A 17,212-nucleotide genomic window follows, 5' to 3' on the forward strand; every position below is an offset into this window, starting at 1 on the left:
AAGTACTCTTGCCATGGAGCCTGGGGAAGCCACGGGTACAGCTTAACACACAGCTTCCTCACGCTCCTCCTGTGTGTTGTGTGTACGCACCTACACGTTTCTACATGCTTTACGTACTCACGACTCAGCACTCTTTCCACAGTAGCGTACGCCGCACTCAAAAGTGCCAGAACCTCACCTACCCCGTGCTGCGAACACCCCATGCTCCAATCCACATGTTTGAAAATGCCTCTGTAAATAAACATCTTTGGGGACTTCCCTGGCAGTCCAGTGGTTAGGACGCAGCGCTTCCACTGCAGGGGGCATGGGTTCGATCCTTGGTCGGGGAACTAAGATCCTGCAAGCCTCTCGGTGAGGCCAAAAAAACCCCCCAAAAGCAAACATCTTTGTGCACACAGATGAATATTTCTCTAGGGACCTACAGAGAAATCAATGTATTGGCCCTGTTCACTTCAATTTTAATAGGTATTGCCAAACTGCCATCCACACCGGCGGTAACCCATTTCCATGAACAGATAAAAACAAACACAGTTAAGATAAGGAACAGCATCAAAGAGAAAAGAAAAAAGATATATATAATTATGTACATACATATATATAACAAAGGATCAACATCCAGAATATATAAATAACTCCTATGAATCAAAAAAGAGAAAAATTTTAGATGGACAAAGGGTACAGACAGGAAGGTCACAGAAGACAGGTGTTCAACCTCACTAGCAATTAGCGATGCAACAAAGCAGTAGCACTTGGCAGTCTATCAGATGGTTAAAATGAATGAAATTGCTATAAACGCAAGTGTTGGTCAGGTTCTGGGGAGGTGGGAGCTCCCATACACGGCCCGCACGGTGCCGGGCACCCTCCCCAGCACTCCCCAGATATTCACTCGTCTCACCCCCATGTGGACTCTGAGGCGGCCCCACTGTAGTCACTCCCACCTTAGAGATGAGGACGCAGGGGACTTCCCTGGCGATCCAGTGGTTAAGACTGCGCTTCCACTGCAGGGGGCACGGGTTTGATCCCTGGTCAGGGGAACTAAGATCCTGCATGCCACGAGGCAAAAAAAAAAAAAATGAGGACACAGGACAGATGGGTAAAGTGACTTGTACCAAGGTCACTCGGCTAGAAAGCAGCTGTTCGTTTGTCACATATTCCACAGTTTCTTCTCATGCTTACATACTTCTGTATCTTCAGATTTGGGTCTTTTCTCGAAATTTATTTTTGTGCGTGGGATGAGGTAAGGATATAACTTTATTTTTTCCAAACGGAGAGATGTTTCCACATGAACTAATTTAGAATACGGTCATCTGTCCAGGCTGGAACACCGGCCGCCCCACCAAATCGCCGCCCTTGCTTCCCCAGTGGCCAGAATGGGGCTCTTCCGGGGTCCTCCAGCCTCAGGATCCCACCCTGTGGCTCGGGCGCTGACCGAGGCGGGGGCTTGGAGGGCTCGTCCGTGTACCCCACACGCAGCCCGTGACAGGAGCGGGGAGACTCAGCTGGCCAGCAGGTCCCGCAGGTCACTGTTGCAGGGCAGCAGGTCACAGGCGAGTCGTGCCTTCCGGTCGCGGACGGCCTTCAGGGCTGGGCTGTGTTGCAAGAGGAGGGAGCAAACGTCCACGTGACCCTTCTCAGCGGCCTGTGGGGAGAGAGGCCCGGATCAAAAGCTGCACCCCACTGGGCCCTGTACTTTCTTGCTCCACTTCTGGGGCCCTTTTAGTCCAAGAAAAGGTCTCGTGGAAGTGGAGGCGCTGGCCGTCTGAGCCGGTTTCCCCTAACCCCTGCCAAAGTGCAATGATGTGCTGCAGGGTGGTGGGGCACCCTGGTGCCACTTGGGCAGTCAGCTTGAGCTTTTCTTCCTTGTGTCCTTTGCTCACTGGCCATGCTTCTTTGCCCAGGCCTGCACATTAAGAACAAGGACAGAACCCTGGATCTCTAAGCATCTTTACAAACATTCAGATTGTCTATAGGGTGCTGGGTGCCGTGGGCACAAGACACATCAGACACGGCCCCTGCCCTCTGGGAACTTTCAGATGAGCGGAGAGAAACAGGCCCAGTACCCAGCTTTCTCCTCGTCCCCTCGGAGATCAACGATCCCAATCTGGATGTCAATTTCTAACCTACATCCTCCAAAAAAGAACAGTGTTAAGTGATTTACACAGATTATCTTACTTAACTTTTACAATAACCATCAGAGGTAGGAAGTATCATTATTTCCACTTTATAGATGAAAAAACTGAAGCTTATAAAAGTTGAGTAACTCGCCCAAGGTCACAGAGCTAATGTGGCAGCATGGGGAATTCTAAGCCAGGTCTGTCTGACCTCAAAGTCCGAACTCTCAATAGCTACGTCATATCACTATATTCCCTACTCCTCCCAAGAGACAAATTAAAGGGCTACGGGGGCTCCTGAAAGGTATCAAAGTTAATGTTAGTACCAAACACCATCTCAAATTTGAATCTAAATCTTTATTCAGCATAAATATTACCTTGATGAGTACAGACCTGGGATTCTCAATTTTACTGCTTCAATTCAGGCAATAGTGTGTTGTGAGCAGTTGTAAGATGAATTCCGAATAATTTTTGGCAAAAGAAGGTGCCAATGTTTGCAGAAGGAAGCAAGGGAGGGAGGCAAGCAAGCTGAAAGGAAGGGACGATTCATATTCCTCACACACATGCATTCCTTCAATTTCACGAGAATGCCGCAAGTGCAGGTGACACCAGCTAGGTCCAACCACGGCAGCGTCCTGCCTATCAACACCCATCATGTGAGCTGTGGCAGTGAAACACTCAAGCCAACACCAGTTTAGACCACTGAGAAACGAGCAACCTGCCTCTCCAACCAGCAAGGGTCTCAAAACAAAACAACCCCCAGCTGCTCACTCAGCACCTGAGCTCAGTGCTGAGGCCACAGCAGGAAACAGGACCAATCCCAGCTGCCTCCAGTGAGACGGAGCTCACACAGGGAATTTCCAGAGAGAGAAGAGTCAGAAGTCAAGCACAGGGTGCCTCCGGGCATCCAGGTGCGTGAGCTGTCCTCCTCTGAGGAAATGGGAAGGCTCTCTGAGGGCGTGATGTAGAAGCTGCAATCCAGAAGGAAGGACAGACACAAGCCAGAGGGAAAAGGGTGACGTGAGGCATCCGGATGGGAAGAGATGTTGTCTACGGCCTGCACGTGACAGAGAAGCAGGTTCAAGAAACTGAAGACGACTAGCGGGGCAAGGACAAGCGGGCAGGTAGGCAGGGGCTGACCCCAGGGGGCCTGTGAACCAGCTTAAGGACTTGGTAAGAGCAAAAGCCTCCGAAGGACTCTAAGGCATGGCACGGTCAGAACTGCTTTTTATTGTTTTTGGGGTTTTTTTGGTTTTTTTTTTTGCGGTACGCGGGCGTCTCACTGTTGCGGCCTCTCCCGTTGCGGAGCACAGGCTCCGGACGCGCAGGCTCAGCGGTCATGGCTCACGGGCCCAGCCGCTCCACGGCACGTGGGATCTTCCCGGACCGGGGCACGAACCCGTGTCCCCTGCATCGGCAGGCGGACTCTCAACCACTGTGCCACCAGGGAAGCCCAGAACTGCTTTTTAAACCATCACTCTGGGAGAAAATCAGTGGGGCTAAGAAACTTGTGTCCACGGTAGACATTCTGTACTCCTCAAACCGTTCACAGCGGTAAGTGTTTCTAGTCAGAAAACATTTAATTAAATGATCACTCTGATCATTTTGTGGAAAGCAGACTAGAGGGATAGGCAAGAGTGGGTGCAAGTTTCAGAGAACTACGTGGAAAAGCATTGAGGACACGTCATCAAGGGGAAGAAAAAGAAAACGACGCCATACGTTTAGTTCTAATTTATGTGCGCAGGAGACATGCTGGAAAATTATACGTTAACCCTAAAGTGATGAGAGGTGAGCACTGAGATTACAAATGATTTCAATTTTCTACTTTATGCTTTTCCGTTTTCCCCATGTTTTCTACAGTGAACACATTATAACTTTTACTTTTTTATTTTTGGCCACGCCTTGCGGGATCTTAGTTCCCTGACCAGCAATTGAACCTGGGCCCACGGCAGTGAAAGGGCCGAGTTCTAACCACTGGACGGCCAGGGAAGTCCCATGTTATAACTCTTCTAATGAGAGAAGACAAGTTCTTGCAACCTGTGAAACTTCCAAGAGGGGACCCACCTTGTGCAGACTGGTCATGCCGTCGTCGTCCACCAGTCTGGGATTGGAGCCGTGCGACAACAGGAGCCGGGCGATGTCCGTGTGCCCACAGTAGCTGGCCCGGTGCAGAGCGGTGGCTCCCCCGTGGGTCTGGGCATCACACTTGGCCCCGCTCTCCAGCAGGAACTGGCACACGGCATAGTGCCCATTGCGGCTGGCATAGTGCTGTGGGGAACAGAGCCGGGGTCAGGGGGCAGAACCCCGGCGGGGGGTGCCCCCTCTGGCACCTGGGTGACCAGGGTGAGCCTTCATTCCTAGCTTCAGTTTCCGCCACTGGAAAGTGGAGATAATAACCATTCCTACCTCGCAGAATCCTTATGAGAATGAAGTTAAATAACTAATGCAAAGCACTTACGCTAATTAAAAAAACCCCAGGTTCACGCGGTGCTTAAACAGAAACCCTGCTGGGAGAGGAGGAAGGGTGTGAGAAGAGAAAATGCAAACATCATCCCCTCCCCACCCCCAGAGAGCAGGAACCCTATGAGGCTCATCCCCAGCTCACCAGAGCCGTGTAGCCGGCAGAGTCGGGCTGGCTGGGGTCCGCTGACTTCTGGATTAAATACTTCACTCGGCCCAGGTCTCCGTTCAGGGCTGCAGACCAGATTCCTGCAGGACAACCCGAGCACTGAATAACGCTGAATGACTGGGGGCTTCCAGCGCTCCCTTTACCTCCTGACCTCTTGTTTTCTCATCTATAAAGTGGAAATTCATGGGTTCAACAGATATTAACACGAGCACCTCCTCTGTGTCAAGGATTGTGCTGGGTGCTGGCGACATCGCTGTGAGCAAGACAGACAAGGGGCTTGTCTAGCCAGGACAGGAGACTGGGCAGACACAGTCACCCTTCTTCCCACTGCAAACACACCAGTGTTGGATAAAGTACTGTTTAAAATGCTTGAATATATAGTCACAGTCAAAAGGAAGAAAAGGACATTGCCAGGTGCCAGCGCAAAGTGAAAACCACAGCCAAAGTGGTGAACAGTCACCCCATCTGTGGAATCCCGAGAGTCCTAAGAACCCTCCCACAACTCAGGGGCTTTGGCTGGAACGCCTGAGCGAGCAGCGTCTGGAGCCAAGTCGGCCGTGCGCACGGTGAGAAACCAGACAGAGCCAGGCTCTGTGCACAAAGCCGGGGGTGGCGAGTGGAGCAGCAAGGATAGTCTGGGGCAAAAGAGTTACCCCGCTGAGCCCACAGGTAGGGATGACATCGCCTGCCTCGAGGTCATCTCTGCCATATCTCACGCCTGCAGTGCCCACACGCAGCCCCCCAGTCTGAAGCTCCATCCCCACGGGGTGGGTGCAACACCCTGGCTGCAGGCTCTGCTGCCCAGGGGCAGACCCGGGAGCAGGACTGGGTGTCCTGGGGTTGCACCAGGTGAGGAGCCGGGCCCAGCCGCACCAATGGAGAAAGTTCCTGAAACCAAAGCCTGTTTCCCGACCTGCACGCGAGCCGGTGTTTCTAATGTCGAGCTCCCGCCGGGTCCCTGGCGGGCTCTCACTACGCGGGAGTGGTGAACCCACCGCCCGCCAACGCTCCGACTAGGTCCCCAGGCTGCCTCCCCCTGGGGGCCCCGGTTCTCGGCCACCTCCTTTGCCCTGGGGGCCTGGGGACGCCGGAAGGCGCCGGGCCGGTAGGGCCGCGCGCCCGCCTCACCCCTCTCGAAGTCCATCTCGTCCAGCGTCTGCTGCACGCCGGGAGCCGCGCTGGGGCGGGAGCAGCAGGGGCCTTCGGCGAAGGGCCGCGGCACAGCCATGTCGCCCTCGGCGCCCTCCCACCCGCTTGCGGGCGCGGACGCGGGTAAGGTCACGGGCACGGGCGCTGGCGCGGCCTCGGCGGGCGGGGCGGGCGCAGCGCTGCCCACCCGCCCGGCCTGGCCACTCGGCGTCCGCGCGAGCCACGGAGCCGACCAATCAAGCGTCTGGGTCTGAGCCCGGGAGCCAATCGCGGCGGTGGGGTGGGACCTGGGGGGGCGGTGCCTGGCCGCGCCCGCCCGAAGCGGCCACGCGAGGGCGTCCCAGGCTAAGCGGAGGCCGGGGCGCGCCCGCTGGAACCCAGTGGGGCGGGGGTGGGGTGGGTCGGGAGCATTCGTGTGGCGCCCTTCCAGGTTCTCTTCGTCCCACCGGGCTCCCCAGGGCAGGGGGTCGCCGGGAGCACCCCAAGGTCCTTTACCCCCCCCTTTCCCCCACCACTCGGGCCCAGGAAGACGGGTCACCGTGGCGGCGCGGTGACCACTTGAAAGACTGCGCGACACCCTCCCTCCTCTCGCCCCTCCTGCTCACTTTTTAAAACCCCGTGGGAGGCAGGTAGTCATGACCTGTCCTGCCGCTGGGAGGACCTGCACGTAGGCCCGGGGGGCAGGGCCTGGAACCCTCAACCCCACAGTGGGCACCTAGTTTACCGAATCAACCTTCTTGTACCAAGACATTCTCTGGGCTGTGGGTTAGTGACCGTGCAGGACGCATAGCGTGCTCGTCAGCAGATGCCAGCCCTCTCTTAACAGCAGGACGCCCGGCAGCAGCCTATTCCAGCCACAGCAGGCACCCCCAGACCGGTCAAGGGTATACAGAGAACTGGCTGCCTCTGTGTGTGGGCGTGAATTATAGAACCCGGGCGGGGTCCTGTTTTTCTGGGCCCTGCACGGCTCCTTCCATAGGACAGGGGCTTGGTGCCCACCGGGTGGCAATGGGGAAAGTTCCCTATGGCGTGTAGCTGAAGCATTCAAGGCTAACAGTCTGGAGGGTAAAGGCTGGAAGTCATCTTTCCTCCCTTAAGCTGGTTGGGAGCCCCATCCTCACACGAGCCAGCCCACACCACCTTAAGCTGCTTCTAGGAAGTTCCCCTCCTCGGCCTCCTCACTCCCATTTCCCCTTCCCAGAGTTCTGGGAAGCCAGGCCCCTCCCGCTCTCCTGCTTCAACTCCCCATGCCCTGACTTCTCCCTTTGGCCAGAAGCCAAGGCTGGCTCTCAAGAGGCTGTGGCCCTGGTCTGGCTCCCAGCCCGAACCACCACTGTGGGAAAACATTGGCGCCTGGGCTGTCCCCCCTCCAGAGAGGGGCACAGGCAGGAGGGGGACCACTGAAGGAAAGGGCGGCTGCCCCAGGACCGAGAGGGGGGGCAGTCCAGCCCCACTCAACCCACAGGGAGTCTCCCTCTTGGCACCCAGAAGGTTTTGGCCCAAATGTCTTATCTCCGTGACAGGAACAGCTTCATTTTCTCCATTTTATTTGTCCATATAAAAATACTCAAATATTTACAACAAATAAATACGCGGGGACACAATAAGTTACACTGTGAGAAGCCCTCCTCCTGGGGCTGGGAGAGGATGTGCCGCATCCACAGCATGCCCGCCCTCTCCTTCCCTCCCCCTCCCCCTCCCCCCACACCACCTTTCCCAGCCCTGCCAGGGAGGACAAGTATAAAATACCACTGAATCCCAGGGCCAAGCGGGAGGCCCCTCCCACCCTTCCCCCAAACACACAGGAGGCTCCATCTCCCTCCCCCCACCCTGAAAACATTCACAGCCCCGGGAGTAGAACCAGGCCCACCCCAGAGCCCTGGACTCCCCCAGAGGCACAGCACCCTGCCCAGCCCACCCCCGTATGTACATGGCTGCCCCCCACTGGGGACAGGCGGGGGTAGGAGAGGCAAAGTGATACAACCCCTTCCCCTTCATAGCTCCAGTGACCCACCAGGAGGACCCCAGGCCAAGGGAAGACTTGACAGAAACAGGAAGACTATGTCACACACCCACACACACATACGTGCACACGTCCACAGACACACATGTATGTACACAAACACACCCACATCTCCAACTTCCACCTTGAAAGGTTTTGGCTGCTGGGGTCCCGTGCGTCTGTGATTCACAGCCCCTCACAGAGGAGGAAGGTGCCCTCTGTTGTGAGGCTGGTGCCCCGGTGAGCCACACCAAGTGGCAGTGCCCGTGCTGAGAGAGCAGGTCCTCATGGCCGGGCGGTGCCGGGCAGGGTCCGTCCGGGGCAGAGCAGGTGCCCGTGCCATGTCCCTGAGGTAGCTGGTGCCTGTGCAAAAGTAGGAGCCGCGCCTCCCACGCCGCCCCGCCGGAGGGGTCCCCTCACACCGAGGACTCCTCGGGGTTGGAGTCCGGCAGCTGCTGGCGCTGCTGCAGTTTGCGTCTCAGCTCGTCGGCGAGCTCGGGCAGCGGGTGCCCGAGGCTGCCCCGGTCCTCCCCTCCCAGCTGTAAGCGCACGTATCCGTTGGCATTGGAGTTCCGCCCACCCCCCAGGTGGAGCCGAGTTGGAGAAGGCAGGGGCTGGCCGGGGATGCCAGGAGGCGGCGAGGGGGGCCCGCCGCCGGGCTGGCACCGGGCGTGTCCAGGAACGATCTTGAGGGAGCCGTCCGAGTAGTAGTAGCCCACGGGGTCCCAGAGTTTCTCGTCCGTCTCGGGGCCGGGCCGGAAGGGGGGACTGGTGGGCTCCTTGGGCAGCTCCAGAGGGTACACCAGGGTCCTCTCGGCTGCCTTGGCGCCCTTCTCCAGCTCCTCCCGCAGCCGCCGGCGCAGGGACAGAACCAGCAGCAGCAGCACAAGGCACACGGCCCCCAGGGCCACCACGGCCAGCCACACCAGCCCCAGGCTCTCCAGGGGTGCCCGGGCCTCCAGGGTCACCGACGGGCCCGCCACCACTGCCACCAGGTAGCCTTCGGCAGCCAGCCGGGCCCCCTGCTCCTCCGAGAAGCAGTGGTAGGCCCCGGCGTGGCGGGGCTGGGCAGCCATCACCACCAGGGCCTGCAGCCGGGCGTCGTAGAGGAAGGAGCCGGGCTGCTCTGCAGGCAGCTCCCGGCCCCCAAAGGTCCAGCGGGCGTGGGCGAGGTTGGAGGAGAGGCGGCAGGGCAGCACCAGGTCCGTGCCTGCCACCACCGTGATGTTTTTGGGCGTGAGCCTGACTGCAGCGGCAGAGAAAGCAGAGCGGAGAGTCAGTGCGGGAAACCCAGGCCGGGGGGCGGATGCAGACACTCCGGCTCTGGCCCAGGGCCCACCGCCCTGGGAGGGGGACTAAGAAAAACAGCTCACCTTTCTTACTGCCCCGGAAGTTACAAATGCTTGAGGTGTCTGAGACTGTCACGTGCTGGATCAGCAGGGATCTGGTGGGGGAAGCAGAGGCCGTCAGCATCCCAGCTCTAACCCCCCTCCCCTCCCTGCTGGTCCGAGCATGCGCAGAGCCCCGCTCACCCGGAGTGGCCGCCCACGGCCATGCAGCGGCTGGTGTTGACGCTCCAGGCGCAGTAGGGGTCCCGAGCAAGCACGCAGTCAGCGCAGGAGCGGTACTTCACACAGTCGGCCAGGGGCAGCTGGACCAGCTGGGAGCGGGAGCCCGCAAAGAGTAGCTTCTGCCACAGAAGCACAGGAGGGGGGTGAGCCAGGCCCGGACATGGCCCGGGGGCGGCTCAGACTGTTGCCAGGGGTCACAAGGGGCCCAAAAGAACAAGGGGGCTGTGCTCAAGTCCTGAGGAGGGAAATCTGAGGACTGAGAACGCACGGAGGGCTTACTACAAGCCAAACGCAATCCCAAGCACCTTACAGATGTGACCTTATTAGAAAGGCACAGCAGACCTGTGAGGCCGAGAAATATAATCACACACACTCACTCACTCACTCACTCACTCACTCCAGGGCAGTATAAATAGCAGGAAGTTCAGTTCCCGCAGGGCCCCTCAGCCTCACAACAGCACCACCAGAGCATGCGGCGTTCTCCTGTTTGAACGGTGATCGCCAATTTGTGTGTTTCTCCGACCACAGACTTTGTTTCTGCCATTATTCCACGTTCTGGAGAAACAACTTGAGCCACCACAGGTGGGGAAAGGCAAGCGCGTGAAGGTGCCACAGATACGCCAGAGGAGAGCGGGAGCAGAAGCCGAGCGCGGCCCTGCAGGGAACGGCTGAAGCCGCCGGGGGCAGGGGGCAGGGGGCAGGGCTGGAGGGCAACGGGGGCCGGTGGGCACGGCGACAGCACGGGGGCACCACGAACCGACACAGCACAAGGCCTGGCCAACAGTGGCACCGGCACAGAAGAGGCACAGCGCAACCCCGAGGGGCCTGAAGAAAGCGCACAGAGCAGCTGCCAAGGCCCCGTTCTGGGAACGCAGCCCCGCCAGGACCAGGCTACATATAAAACATAATGCCCGCAGAGCGCGGATTCCGTTAGCGCTCTCATTCCTGGGACCCGCCCCAAGCTACCCGAGGTGGCTCGGGCATCTCCCCACCCCTGTAGCGGCCAAGCACACGACCAGGGGAGGCCTGATTACTACCTTGCTCCGGGACAGGACCAGGCTTTCCACCGGCTCCTGGTCAAACACCTGCAGCTCCTCAATCAGGTGGACCCAGGGCCCCAGGCTCACGGCCTTGAGCAGCCAGCCATCTCCTGTGGTGGTGGCGGGGGGAGGGAGGACAGGTGTAAAGAAAAGGGCAAGAGGCTCTCCCCGCCTGGGGCACACAGGCCTTCGCCCAGTCCCCAGCGGCCAAGGCCATGCCCCCTGGGCCCACCTGTGCCGATGAACAGCACTGTATAGGTGGCTCCATCAAGCCCCGTGACGCGGTCGGCCACCAGGTGGGTGAAGTTGGCGTCTTTCTTCACCAGCAGGGGCCGGCCCCACCGAGGCCCCACCTGCTCCTCCATCAGCGGGTGCTTCTTGATGAAGTTGAGGGTGTTGTCTGGCAGCTCCAGGGAACTGGTATAGCCGTGGCGTCGGTGCCAGTTGTTGATGCACTGGGGGCGGTGGGGGGGAGAGGATAGCTATCAGCCCGGCGGGAACGGCACTGGAGGGGAGGACACAAGCGCGCCCCTGTCCCGGATGACTCACCGAGCCAGGCCGCGGGCTGGGTACCGGGTCGGTGTAGCGCCCCCACTTTTGGGCTTGCTCATGGTACTCCTTGTAGGGCCCCTCGAACACCCTCTGGATCTCTTCCAACTGGTACTCACAGACTGCTGACAGGTCCATGTCGCCCCTGTCACAGCAAGGGAGGGACCCCCAGGGTCAGGCCTGGGGCGACCACAGCTCCGGGCATGCAGTGGTCACGGGCCCACGTGACGTGACGGCGGCTCCAAGTGCCACCGGGGACAGAGCACGGCCCGCCTCCCGCGGGGGGCTTTGCAAAGGGGCAGGCGCCTGGACGTCCCCCGAGGCCTGTCCCTGTCAGACCCAACCTGCGGACCCGCTCCTCCCCACCCCCAAGGGCTCCCGGCCAACTCACCACCGCGCCCGAAAAACCCCGAAGAAGGTGGTGTTGTGCCAGGAAGCATCCTGCAGGGTATGCAGCGCCTGCAGCTGGTTAAAGTAGAGCTGCCAGTCGGGCGCGGCGCACACCAGCCGCGCCTTCAGGAACGTGGTCCACTTCCTCTGCAGCGTCCGCGCGCCCCCCACGTCACCCTGCGGGACAGCGAGGGGACGCTGCCGGTCAGCCCCGCCGGGCCGCCGCGCTCCCGGGTCGCCCGCCGCGCTCCCGGGTCGCCCGCCGCGTGGGGGGTCTGTACCTTGCAGACTCGGGCCACGCGGGCCACCACCTGCTCGGCGTAGCAGTCGTATTCCACGGCGCGCTCGCTGAAGAAGAAGTACACCTTGTCGTCGTCCCCCGTGAAGCTGCCCACGCTCTCCGGGATGTAGGCGGAGCCCACGAAATGCGGTTCTGCGGGAAGGGGAGGAGGGTCAGCCCGGACGCTGGGCCCTCGCGGCGCTTCCCACCCACGGCTGCCCAGTGGGCTGGCCGGCTCCTCGGGGCTCACCGTTGAGCCAGAAGGCCAGGTACTCCGTCTTCATGGCGTGGTGCGGCCCCATGTTCCGCAGGATGACGGGCTCCGTGCCCAGGAAGTTGTTGAGCGTGGCCGAGTACAGCTCCCCGTCTACGGGAGACAGGGGGTCAGCCGGACCAGAAGCGAGGTGCGGTTGCACTCAGGCCACACGGCCCCGGAGTGGGAACAAGTCCTGGGGGAACCCCCCAACCTGCAGCGGGACAGCCACTCACCCACAAGGAGGCCGGTGTGGCCCTTAACTGGGTCATAGGGACACTTCCCTTTGCCATCTTCGAACTCGCCACGCTCCAGGGTGAAGGTGAGCATGTCCTAGGGGAAGGGAAGAGGCGATGAGAAGGCGACGGGGATCGGTCGAGGGGGCTGGGGGAGAGGAGCGGCACTCACAATGTACGTGCACTTGGGCTGGAAGGCGTAGGTACCGCAGACGTACAGGTGGGATGCGTTATACGGCTGCAGGAAGCGGATGAAGTTGAAACACTCCGTCTGGGGAGAGAGGGGCATCAGTTAAAGTATGAGGGCCCCGGACATGGGGACACAAGGACCCAGACCAGCACTGGGACAAAGGGGGCTCTGGGGAAAGAGTGTGCGCCATGCCCCCCGCCCCTGCCAGCAGTGTCCCAAGCACCCACCTGGTTACTCTTCCCTTTCTGGGTACACTCGGCCTTCTTCTCAGCTGGCGCCTCCCATGAGATCTGGGGACAGGGAGGGGACACGTCAGCAATGTCACAGGTACCTACTGGGCATGTGCTACGAGCATCGCTCATGGCAGCAACGTGGGGAAGCCAAGTGAGAGGACACGGTCCCCACTCTCTGGGAGCTTATTCCAGCAGAGGTCAGAAGCCCCAGCTGCCGCAACGCGGCGGACCCAGTAAGTGCTGCAGACTCAGGGGAAGCAACATGCTCACCGAGGAGAATGGGGTGGGGGGCAGCTGAGCCGAGGGGACAGGCTGGCCAAGCAAAGCCCCTCCGGGTCCTGCCTCTCTCACCCCCGTGTGCCTCCCGCTCCCCCACCTCTCACCACTCCCTGCAGCTCCAGAGCCTCCACGCTGAAGGCAAACAGGGCCTCCCGGGCCCCTACGTACAGGAGCCCGGTCTGCTCGGTCAAGGTCAGCGTCAGAAAGTCCTGGATGCCCGTCTGGGAGAAGCGCCGCACCACCGTGGCCAGCTCTGCAGGGACAAGGCCAGAGAGAGCAGGGATGGGGTGAGCGGACTTTCCTGGGACTCCGGGAGGCCCCCCCCGCCCCAAAATCAGCCTTCCTCTATGCGATGGTCACCCCTGGTCCCCACATGAGAGCCAGCACCCCACAGGCAGATGCCAGCCAAGCCCCCTGACTGGTAGGAAAGGGCATTTTCTGAACAGGCTTTTGGCTCTGACAGCTCCACCCAGGCCTCCCTGGCCTTTCCCAGCCGGGGCGGAGGCAAATCTGGGCTGGGGAGGAGGAAGGAAGGATATCTCAGCCACAGCTTCCGGTCAGAGGAAGCCATCAGGCCGATGGCTCTCACTCTCAGGGTCAGCAGCGCTCCCCCCCTCCCAGCTTCCTCAGCGGCTGCTTCCTTCTTTGCTCTGCTGACTGCTGCCCTCACCAGGGTCCAGCCAGGCCCTGGACCCTGATCCAGCAGGGCAGGACGGACAGAAGTTGTGAGCGCTCCTTTGACTTAGGAAACCCTTCCCTCCAGTGGGACCCAAATCTGGGCTGTTAGGGATACAAGCACAGCCGGCTATGGGATGAGGAGGGACGGCAGGAGATGGAATCGGGCTGGGAGGCCAGGCCAGGGAGGTCAGTGGAAACTAGAAGCTGGGGACCAGAGATGGCGCTGAAGCCTTGGGGCTGGGAAGCCCTGTTGCCAGCCGCCAAGCAGGGCGCTATGATATTCGCGTAGTCACAGGATTCCTACGTCAGCCCCCAAAATAGCTGCCGACCTGTCCTCAGGGTCCCTCTAAACCAGCCTTAGTCTTTGGAGCCAACGATGGGCCCAGACATAGGCTGGCAAGGGAGGGCTTCGTTAGCACGTAGAGGAGCCTGTGGGAGGTGAGCTCATCCCGGGTCCCCAGAGCACACGGATGATACAAACACCTGACAGCACCTCCGCATACAGGTGTGTGAGCACAGAAGGGCTGTCAGGTCTGCCGTCCCCCCACGCAAGCACGTGCATGCGTGCATACACCCCCCCCCCACTCTAGGGCCACCAGACAGCACAGTGTCAGGGCAGCAGAGGGGGGGGTCTATCATATCAGGGTTGCTAAGGGGCCTCCTGGGGGCGGGCGGTGACACCCTTCACCTCATGCCCATCCTGACCCAGGTTTCTCTCTTTACGTTCTCAGTGCTAGCGATAATTCCAGAAGTGAGGCATGGGGAGAGTAATGCAGGATGGTCACTCTCTCTTGTATAACAGGGGCAGCCGAGCCAGGTCCTAAGTGTCAGGAGGGATCCTCTAGGTCCTGGTCTGGACTACCAGTTCTGGGTCCCTAGGGCCACTCACTCACATTTCTCAGTAAGCTGTGTCACATACATCAGTGGGCCTTGAGCCCGACTGCAGAATACAGCTGGCACGTCCTAGAGGGCAATTCCTTAGCACCCCTCTTCCCCCAGGAGTCCCTCCTGGCCTCCCGCTCCCCGCCCTCCAGGCACTCACCCCCAGAAGATACCGTCTTCCGGGGCACCAGGTTCCACCACACCTCAGCCCCAATGCCCAGGCCCCACAGTCCCACTGCGAGCAGCCAGACAGCCCAGTGCGTGGCCATGGCACACGCCCTGGCACTAAGCTCCAGGCCAGCTGCCCTGCTGGGGGAAAAGAAAGGGTCAGAATCACAACCAGAGAAAACAGACCAGAAGGGGGCCCACACAGCCGTGCCAGGAGGCACCGACAGGACGGAAGACCTGATCCGTCCTCCCCAGGACTCCCCCGTGCCCCAGGCCCTGGAGCAGAGACCTAGTCCCCTCCGACACCTGGCCTCAGCCTCTACAGCCTCCAAAGGGACCATGGGGTCTCCCTGGGGGGAGGGAGAGAGCTAAGTCAGCTAGCTGCAAGAGTGGACACTCGGACGACCTCCGGGCCCTCCCCGACTCCTTCTCTTCAACAGGAAGTTGTTTAAGAAAATAAAAAGGGGACCCCCCCCTCCCCCCCTCAGGCCTGACAGATTCGAAGGATTTCTTAAAATAACCTCTGGAGGCAGGACCTGGCCCTACTGGGGCTCCAGCCAGCTCCAAGACCTAATTCTGAGACGCAAACCCCTCAGCAGGGTGATAAGCATGCGGTGGGGCAGGCGGTTGGAAAAGACCCCCAGAGAGGACTCGGTGCATCAGGCCTGCGGGGGTCCCGGCCCCAGCCTCTCGCCTCCCCCAGCGCAGACAATAGCCGGGCAGAGCCCCAAACCCCGTTCCACATCACAGGGCTGAAGTGGGGCCGGGAGCTGGAGGGGCCCCGCTTCCCGAGGCCCCTTTGTTGCCCAAGAAGGAAGGCAGGAAGTGGGTGGGATGGGCGTGGAAATGACCGGGGCCTCATCCTGTTCCTTGCACAGGATCCTAGGAGACACCAGCCCTCGGGCTGAGGGGCGGCGGGACAACGGAGCCCGCTCCGGTCTCATCAGGGATCTCCTGGTGGCGCTTTCAGGCGGGGGCTGGGGGGAAGTGAGGACCCAGTGGGGAGCGCCAGGGGGGTTCCTCCTGGGCCGAGGAGGGCGCCCCGAGCAGGGCCGGCGCCTGCTGCGCTCTCCCGGGGTCTTGACGAACCTTCCCAACTCAGGGATCGCGCTCCCAGGACCCCGGCCAGGGCAGGCCATCTGGATTAATTTCCACTGCTCCAGCCCTCCAATGCCGGGAACAAAGACACAGAAGCTGGGTCTATGCTCACCCCAAAAGAAAGGGTCCCCGCCAACACCCCGTCCCGGGTCCCCCCCGCCCCCGGATTCTCCCCTCCCCCAGCTCCGGGGATTTGAAGGCAAACAAAGCGGCGGCGCTGGGAGCGTGGCGGAGCCCGGCCTGCGGACGCCCCCTGTCGGCCCAGTAACCCAGCGCGGGAAGGGCGGGGGGGGGGCAGGAGATGCGTTCACCCCCCCCCACCCGTCCCCCAACACACCCCCAGCCCTCCCTCGGCCCCTTACCCCAGGCCCGGGCCGGACCCTGCGGCGCGCTCCAAGGCTCTGCCGGCACAGCTCCTCCCCGGAGCAGCCCCGGAGGTGGGGGTGTGTAGAGGGGTGCGGGCTCCCGGCGGCGCGCCCCCCACCCTTGCCCACCCCGAGCGGCGGGCCGCGGACGGCGCCCCCGCGGCTGCAGGGCGAGCACTCCAGCCGGGGACTGGGCGGCGCGGCTCAGGAGCCTGGCTTTCCAGGACAGCCCGCCTCCCCAGCGGAGCGGGCGCGCGGCCGGGGGGCCGCGGCAGGGAAATCCGATCCCACAACATCGGCCTCCGTCCAAGCCCGCCCCAAACTTTCCGTCGGGGGTGGGGGAGCCAGGGGCAGTTCGGGGGCCTGGAAAAGATCCCGGCCGCGGACCGGACTGCACGAGGGACCCCCGCTCCCTAAGCCCCGCTGCCCCTGACCAGTCCGCGCCTCCGGACCCTGTGGTGGAGGGCGCCGCTCTCCCCGCTCCCCAGCCCCCGCGCAGCAGCCCGCGGGGGGCGCAGGAAGGCGCTCGGGCGGACAGCTGTCCCCGCCGCCGCCCCTGCCTGAGCCCCCAGACCCTGTCCCTCGCGCGTGCGGCGTCCCCCACCCGAGTCGGGGGACAAAGCGGCGACCCCGGAGCCCCCTGGCTCCGACCCCAAGCAACCCCGGCCTCACTCACCTCTTCTTCGCGGCTTGAATCCCTGGGCGCCGCCCTCGCGTTCGGCTCCGACCACGGTCCGCCCCTGCCCGCGCGCCGCCGCCCGCGCGCGCCCGCCCGCCCAGCTCCGCTGCCCCTCTGCCACCGCCCCTCGGCCCGGCTCGGCTCGGCGCCCCTGGGCTCGGGCTCCCCGCGCCACCGCGGCGGGCGCCGGCTCTTTCTCCGCCGCGGCCGCGGCTCTCCGCCCCCTCCCCCCTGACGTCAGGCGGGGGGGCTCGACGGAGGTCGGGGGCGGGCCGCGAAGGCCCGCCCCGGAGGGGGCTGCGACCCACAGCGACCCGCACGCCTACCCGCTCCCCGCCCGGGGGCTCGGACCCCCGCCCCTCCCCGTGCCCTGCCGCCCCGCGCCTTGCAGCCGCGAGCTGCGCCACCGCGCCGGGAGGTGGGGCGGGGG

The 17,212-nt window shown here is 61.6% G+C and overlaps 2 protein-coding genes across 5 annotated transcripts; both read right to left on the reverse strand.

Annotated features, from left to right (window-relative positions):
* Positions 1-401: 401 nt before the first annotated feature.
* ANKRD39 (ankyrin repeat domain 39) lies at positions 402-6,056 on the reverse strand. Its single transcript, XM_082642031.1, has 4 exons — positions 5,869-6,056; positions 4,717-4,820; positions 4,176-4,379; positions 402-1,639 (listed from the first exon to the last, which is right to left on the reverse strand). Exons 1-4 carry the CDS (start codon positions 5,966-5,968, stop codon positions 1,496-1,498), a joined length of 552 nt encoding a protein of 183 aa, XP_082498157.1. The 5' UTR covers positions 5,969-6,056; the 3' UTR covers positions 402-1,495.
* A 1,689-nt stretch (positions 6,057-7,745) lies between these two features.
* SEMA4C (semaphorin 4C) lies at positions 7,746-16,856 on the reverse strand. Of its 4 annotated transcripts, none has more exons than XM_082642659.1 (15): positions 16,780-16,856; positions 14,633-14,781; positions 13,017-13,165; positions 12,628-12,690; positions 12,383-12,481; positions 12,211-12,307; positions 11,972-12,088; positions 11,723-11,874; positions 11,443-11,618; positions 11,052-11,196; positions 10,735-10,957; positions 10,500-10,612; positions 9,424-9,581; positions 9,265-9,335; positions 7,746-9,137 (listed from the first exon to the last, which is right to left on the reverse strand). In XM_082642659.1, exons 2-15 carry the CDS (start codon positions 14,739-14,741, stop codon positions 8,308-8,310), a joined length of 2,502 nt encoding a protein of 833 aa, XP_082498785.1. In that variant the 5' UTR covers positions 14,742-14,781; positions 16,780-16,856; the 3' UTR covers positions 7,746-8,307. The 4 variants fall into 4 exon arrangements, with proteins under 4 accessions (XP_082498785.1, XP_082498786.1, XP_082498784.1 ...); XM_082642660.1 differs by having other exon boundaries at positions 14,633-14,778; positions 16,780-16,850; XM_082642658.1 differs by lacking the exon at positions 16,780-16,856 and adding an exon at positions 16,101-16,243 and having other exon boundaries at positions 14,633-14,778.
* Positions 16,857-17,212: the final 356 nt, after the last annotated feature.

The sequence above is a fragment of the Mesoplodon mirus genome, assembly GCF_964341445.2.
Source record: "Mesoplodon mirus genome assembly, chromosome: 14".
In the NCBI taxonomy this organism is placed as follows: domain Eukaryota; kingdom Metazoa; phylum Chordata; class Mammalia; order Artiodactyla; family Ziphiidae; genus Mesoplodon; species Mesoplodon mirus.

Excerpts from the sequence above, each read along its gene's own strand:
- SEMA4C (XM_082642659.1), bottom strand. The coding sequence starts at position 14,741 with ATGGCCACGCACTGGGCTGTCTGGCTGCTCGCAGTGGGACTGTGGGGC. Across the intron at positions 12,691-13,016 it reads CTCTGGAGCTGCAGGGAGTG|ATCTCATGGGAGGCGCCAGC; the intron begins GTGAGAGGTGGG and ends CCCTGTCCCCAG. Across the intron at positions 9,138-9,264 it reads CTTCCGGGGCAGTAAGAAAG|TCAGGCTCACGCCCAAAAAC; the intron begins GTGAGCTGTTTT and ends CTGCCGCTGCAG.
- ANKRD39 (XM_082642031.1), bottom strand. The coding sequence starts at position 5,968 with ATGGCTGTGCCGCGGCCCTTCGCCGAAGGCCCCTGCTGCTCCCGCCCC. Across the intron at positions 4,380-4,716 it reads CTGCCGGCTACACGGCTCTG|CACTATGCCAGCCGCAATGG; the intron begins GTGAGCTGGGGA and ends TGTTCCCCACAG. Across the intron at positions 1,640-4,175 it reads GCATGACCAGTCTGCACAAG|GCCGCTGAGAAGGGTCACGT; the intron begins GTGGGTCCCCTC and ends CTCTCCCCACAG.